Source organism: Gossypium raimondii, chromosome 6, assembly GCF_025698545.1.
Source record: "Gossypium raimondii isolate GPD5lz chromosome 6, ASM2569854v1, whole genome shotgun sequence".
NCBI classification, from domain to species: domain Eukaryota; kingdom Viridiplantae; phylum Streptophyta; class Magnoliopsida; order Malvales; family Malvaceae; genus Gossypium; species Gossypium raimondii.
Genome location: NC_068570.1, coordinates 58,442,049 through 58,448,914, shown reverse-complemented (window position 1 = coordinate 58,448,914; position 6,866 = coordinate 58,442,049). Strand labels below are relative to the sequence as shown.

Genomic DNA, 6,866 nt, shown 5'->3' with positions numbered 1-6,866 from the left:
GTTTGATTTGTCTGTAAATAATTTTATCATTAAATTAAATTAAAATTTAATAATTTTAAAGAGATTAAAAGAATAATTTTCCATTTTTGGGATTGTGACCCAACTTCCTAAACCTTTAGTGTGGTTTGTGAGAACCAACTAATAAACTAATTTGGAATTTAAGTTACATAAAAAAATTCAAAAACTTTTGTACTACATACATATAGCTAAATAATGAACTATAAGATATTAATATTGCAAAAACATAGTTGTCCCTATATCATGGTGCTGCTTTTGGTTGGTCTTTCATTCCATAATTTAATCGTAAAAAGAAACTTTCCATTCAAGCAGATATCACATGGATATGTTTCAAAATTCATAAAATCAAACGGCTAGGATTAAATCCCACCAATCCCTCCAATAGCTCCCAAGATCATGTCCCCATGTCCAACTTATGTTGCCGGCCTTTGATTGTGTTTATATATATACAAACATATATATGATGAGAGGAACTAAGTCCCCACTTTTGCCTCTCATATGACCGACCACTAACCCTAGAACTTGACCTAAATTGCTCCCACTATGTCTCTTTTTTTCCCCTTAAGTATTCCTTAATCGGTTTGCAAACTACTATCCATTTTTTCTCTTAGGAAAAAAACCTATATATTAAAACCAAAAGTAAAAGAACTGCAAATTTGTAAGCAAAAATATGGGCAAGGAAGGTCTGGGACTCGAAATCACGGAGTTGAGGTTGGGACTCCCTGGTGCCGATAGTGATTCCAGTCACCGTTGCAATGTAATGATCGATAAAAATGAGAAAAAAAGGGCTTTTTCAGAGATTTCGGAGGACGACGTCGAGGAGGGAAATAGGAAAAAAACGACAATCAAGAATCAAGTTGTGGGGTGGCCGCCGGTATGTTCATATCGGAAAAAGAATAGTTTTAGTGATAAAGATGGGTCGGTTAAAGCATCAAAGATGTACGTTAAAGTTTGCATGGATGGAGCTCCTTTTCTTCGTAAAATTGATTTAGGCATGCATGAAGGTTACCCTCATCTAGCAAAGGCATTGGAAAAGCTTTTTGGTAAGTTATTATTTATGATATATTTTCTTCTTCATCTTCAATTTGTTTTCACCATGCAAAAGTAGTAAATGACTATATATGTTGACGGATTGGAGGTTATATGCTTGAAAAAAAATGCTAGAGTTGGTTTCCGGGATGTGTTTTTGATATTTAAGTAGGTATTTATAATTAAAATTAAGCATTAAAATACATCTTGAAGGATCACCTTAATATTTTTTTTGGAATTTTCCTTGTGAGTCAAAAACTACCCCTACTATACCCACATTCTCAAATATATCAATGGTATTAAGTGAATTTAAATTTTTTACATATATTAAGAGTCGCGATAAATATAGATATGTCTAGAACTACTCCTAATTCCTTCTTACTCTTAAATAGGAGGATAAACACACTTTATCGCGAGAAATTATTTTATAGACCCTTTCCACCACATCACCCATGGTCCCTTTCCAATTATTTAATGACATTTCAACAATTTTTTCCATGTCATTGACACGTAATTTTGGTAAATTTTTTTACATTGAACCCTAGACCTAGAATCCTAAACCCAAACCACATCAAGGTTTAGAGTTTGAGTTCGAGATTTTGGGTTCAGGGTCAAAGTTCGGGGTTATAAGTTTAGGATCCAGAATTCATGGTAAAAAAATATCAAAATTATGTATCAATGACATGAAAAAAAATTACTGAAATGTCATTAAATAATTGGGAAGAGACCATGGTGATGTAATGGGAAGAGTCCATAAAATAATTTATCTTTTATCGTGTTCAAACTCACGTCCTCTTATTCTTACAATAATGTCGATGCCAACTGAGCTAATCCCTTCTCACCTTTTTATATATATAAAAATAAAAATATTACAATTTTGAATATATACCAAAAATTATTTTCATTCTTGGCATGGTAATATTTCTGACCATGCTTCAAAGATGTTTTCATTAAAAAAACTTCAAAGAGGTTAGTTTCTTCTTAATATATATATATATATTTGGAGATTTCCAAAAAAAAAAATAGTCCCCATGTTTTCTAAGGTAATCATTGTATGTATACACATAAAAAGAAAACAATTTAAGATTTTATAATTCAATTAATTAATCAAAACATTAAGACTTTTTTATACAAAAACTAAGTAAAATCATATAAAACATTATTTAATATACATTTTCTATAATAAAATTAAAATCAAAGAGAAATATCTAAAGAAAACAAATAAATAAATTATTAACTAATTAAATGCTTGAAAAATACATAAATGCATATTATTGTTGACAGGGGAGGCATTAAGGAATGCAGAAAGCTGTGAATTCGTTCCCATTTATGAAGACAAAGATGGAGACTGGATGTTAGTTGGAGATGTTCCCTGGGAGTAAGTCTATACTATTAAATTTCATTTTATATTTTATTAAATTATTATTTCTATAAATTATTTTACGCGACCATGAATTAAAGGTTAATATAAATTTGTAATTCACTTGAAATTTGATAGCTTAGAGTTTTCCTAAATCGAAAAATATCTTTGAAAATAATAATGTAAATATTATGTACAATTAAGGGGTTAGTAGTAAAAGTAATATAAATGTACATATATTTGGAGTTAGATTGTATTTTGCTTCTCTATTAAAAAAAATGAACAAATTAGTCATTAGATCAAAGAGCAAACAAGTCATCCTGTTAAAAACTGGTCATTGTATGTTAGTATGAGGTAAATGTGGCGTGCCATGTGTAATTGTCTGGTTATTCCATCAACTATGTTAGTCTTTAACAATACAAACAGATGAAATTTTTAACAGAAATGATCAATTTGCTCCTTGATCTAACATAGAATGACTAATTTTCCCATCTTTTAAGTAGAGGGAACAAAATGCAATCTGACTTCTAATACAGAAATGGTCGTGATAGTTTTATCGGGATTAATATTCACTTTACACACAATAGAGATATACTCACATATCAGACTACTTTTAAAAGAAATTAACTTACATAAAAACTTACTACTTGTTCCCTAGAGGTTCAAATCGGAGCAGATTCTATAAGAAAATATCCCTTGATCACAGACCAACCACAGGAATTCAATAATTATAAATATTGAATTCATATTAAAAAATCCAACCTAATAGATACATAAAAAATAAAACAGAGGCAAATTTGTGACATGTGCTCTAGGTTGGGCTTCCATGAGGTTGGACCTTCAGACCAATGTTGTCAACATTAGTGAAACCCACATGAAAATGTACATTTTTGGACAACGATTTCCACTCAGATGACAAATCTGGTCTTGGCTAAGGTTAGTTTAAACTAAGTGTTAATGGATTCAATCAGTTTAGGTCGGGTGAAGGTTGAATATTAAAAAAAATTAGAACTGAGTTTGAGTTAGCCTGAATGACCCTAGCTATTTAAAATTAATAAAAGTATTTTATTTAAATTTAATTATAAAATATTATAAATAATAAATATTAGTATAAATTTATTTTTGAATAATAAAACAGGTCAGGTTGGATCAGCCCAAGATTAAAAAATTTAAGTCCAAACTCAACTTCAATGGGTTGACCTAATAGGACTAGGCAAAAGCACTTAGCTCATAAACACTTCTAGTTTAAAAAAAAAAATTCATTCCTTATCAATTATGTTTCGTTTAGTCAAAATATAGTTTTTTTAAAATATGTCTTAGCATATGAATTAGTAAATAAATTAATTTCACTCGGGCTTGATAAACTGAAAATAAGTGTTGAAAGATTAAATATTGAATTTAAGTTATAAAACTATTTGATATATTACTTAAAATTAATTATTGAATATATTAGATTTCTTGATAAATATAGATTTTAAATTGTAAAAAAAATTATACATTTTATCCTTAATTTTAAACATTTCACTCTATTATAAACAAAAATCAAATTTTAAATAAAAGTTTTATAGGATAATATAATATTAAAATAAAATTGAATTAATTGGAATTATTCTCCATTAAGTGATAAGTAGTTCTTATCTACTTATTATTTCTCACACTTTTTATAGCAGAATTCTATCAAATTTTTTATTTTAGATTATTAAACATGTGTAAAAAAATTAAATCATTAAAATATTAATTTTCATTTGATTTAATTTTGATCTATAAAAGGAACCCTTAATAATTTTTGGTCACTCACATTACTTGTTTTGAAGGAAAAATTTTCTTAATATACTAAATAACCAAACCATGCATTAAGGTACAAATATTTAAATTCAGATTTAGTTTAATAGTAATTAGTAAAATTTATATTCATATATTTATATTTATAACATTTTTACGTTGTGGGTATTTTTTGTTCGATAAAAAAAGATTATCTCATGGAAAATATTTTAAAATTTTTAAATATATTAATCTCATTATAGGTTCTTATTATATCTGGTCATTTTGATACAATGACTAGAACTATACATACCCCTCCCCAACCCTTAAATAGGAGGATAAGGCGCTCCAACTCACTTAAATTCACGTCCTCCTGCAACGTCAATACCAATTAAACTAAAACTTGGCAAAATATTTCAAATTTTAGAAACAAGTCTAAAATAAATAAAAAAGAGTTAAATTAAGTAAATAATTAATAGGTTGAATTGACAATTTGCAGGATGTTTATGGAATCATGCAAGAGACTGAGGATCATGAAAAGGGCAGATGCCAAGGGTTTTGGAGTGCTTACATCAAAGGAAGCTCTCTATTGAACTTTAAAATCAAAGATGAAGAATTTTTTAACTTAAAAAGTTTATTTGATCCTATACATTGTTAATGTTTAATTTAATTACCTGATTAAGTTGCTTTTATGTCACAGTAATTAATTCATTCAGAGGATTATTAATGGTAATTAAGACATAATTTGTTATACTGTATTTGGCTGAATTCCAACCCAAGTTTTCTTTTCAATTATAATTAATATTTTTTAAGAATTCTTTTATATTAATATAAGTCTTGATTTTCTATGCGAAGCTCATAAAATCGATTTTATATCATATGTTAAAATCAAGGGTAAAACTAGAAAATATTTTTGGACAGAATTAAATTGTATATTTTACGATAGTAAAACTTGGACCCTTATTAACCCCTGACTTCGCCATTGGTTAAAATTTTATCTCCTTTAAATGTAAAATTTACAATTTAATCCTTTCATTAAAATATACTTACGAACAACTACAATGTATATTCTCCGTTGGTGAAATTATAATTAGAATTTGAAAATAGAATGGACTATTGATGAATTTGAAAATAGTTTGGAGTAGGTGAAATTAAATCTTTGAAAAATTAACCAAAATGCCTCAATAATTGACTTTACACACCATTTTTAGTATAGTACCTTTACTTTTATTATCATCCAAGAAGATTCAAGGATTTCGGCATCAATCTTGTAATCCTTAAAGTCATATGATGCTATATAGGACTAGGAAAATCTTCATTCTTATAATTTATTTTCTTTTTCTTTCCCAATTATATTTCAACATTTGGCTTTATTTGAAATGTATAATAATTTCTTATAATTATGGAAATGTATAATAATTTATTTGACCCTCCAACTTTATATAGAAAGCTATTTTAGTCTTCTATTTAATTTTTCGTCTCTTTTAACCCTTGTAGTTATATTTTTTATCAAATCACCCCAAAATCGATAGAAAAGTTAACGTTTATTAACTTTGCCGACATGGCATACATGTGAGTTGCCATGTGAACGACATGTCAGCATTTAATTGATTTTTTGCGATTTTAAAATATTAATTTTTTTATAATTTTTATACTTTTGTCAAGCTTGCACATAGGGGTAAAGTTCAAAATTTTTTTTGGAAGTCGAGAGATTAAGTTATATATTTCAATCAAAGTTATAATATAAAGTCACCATTGTATTAATTAGCATATATCTTTATAGTTTTAAAAAAGATTAAATCAAAATTTTATTATTTTTAAAGAGATAGATTAACATATATTAACTCAAAATATTATAAATTTTAAGGAGCATAAACCAAATTTTCTATTTTAGAGGCGCTGCTTGCACATGATCTTGTGAACTTTGCCAATCAAGAATAAAGGAAATTAACCTATTCCCATGCACCCATGAGCCAAAAGACAACTCGAAATAATCTCCAAATCAAGTATAAAATTAGGCATTTTATCTATTCTCATCAATCTCTCGGTCTCTCCACTTATCTCCACTCTGTCTATCTATTAAAAAAATTAATAAAATATCATAGAAATTCCTATATTAAAAATTAGAATACATATTATATATTTTAGATTAAAGAGCATATTAGTTTTTATTTTTGCTAAACATTTTATTTATTTGTACTATTAAAAATAACGTGCCATGTATACATCATCTTGATATATAAAAATTAATTTTAATAATAAAATAGATAAAATTTTAACAAAAATTAATATACTTTTAACAAAAATACATAAATTAATTTACTATTGTTTTAAATAAAAACAAAATATAATTCAACTCTTAATATAAAAATTTCAATAAAACTTTTAGCTCCAACAATTTTATAGTGTTTTCAAACATAAATTCCAACATCTGGTTAATTGCACTACACGTAAACGATTATATATATATATATATAGACCAAACATGACATTTATTTTGTTGATTAGACATACTAGGTAATATAGATGGATGTATAGGTATTCTCCATAAAAAAGTTTTCAAGACATATCACACCATGAATAAGCATTTTCTTTTTGTTTTCTTGCCTTCAAATAATTCATCATTTTGGGTCTAATAATTCATCTCGTCATTAAATTACATCTTAAAATTAATTACGTATTAATGCAACAAGTACTT

The 6,866-nt window shown here is 26.9% G+C and overlaps 1 protein-coding gene across 1 annotated transcript; it reads left to right on the top strand.

Annotated features, from left to right (window-relative positions):
• The first annotated feature begins 609 nt into the window (after positions 1 to 609).
• Positions 610 to 4,919, top strand: LOC105771476 (auxin-induced protein AUX22). Its single transcript, XM_012592940.2, has 3 exons — positions 610 to 1,061; positions 2,332 to 2,425; positions 4,668 to 4,919. The coding sequence occupies exons 1-3, from the start codon at positions 689 to 691 to the stop codon at positions 4,759 to 4,761; spliced, it is 561 nt and encodes a 186-aa protein (XP_012448394.1). The 5' UTR covers positions 610 to 688; the 3' UTR covers positions 4,762 to 4,919.
• The last annotated feature ends 1,947 nt before the right edge of the window (positions 4,920 to 6,866 follow it).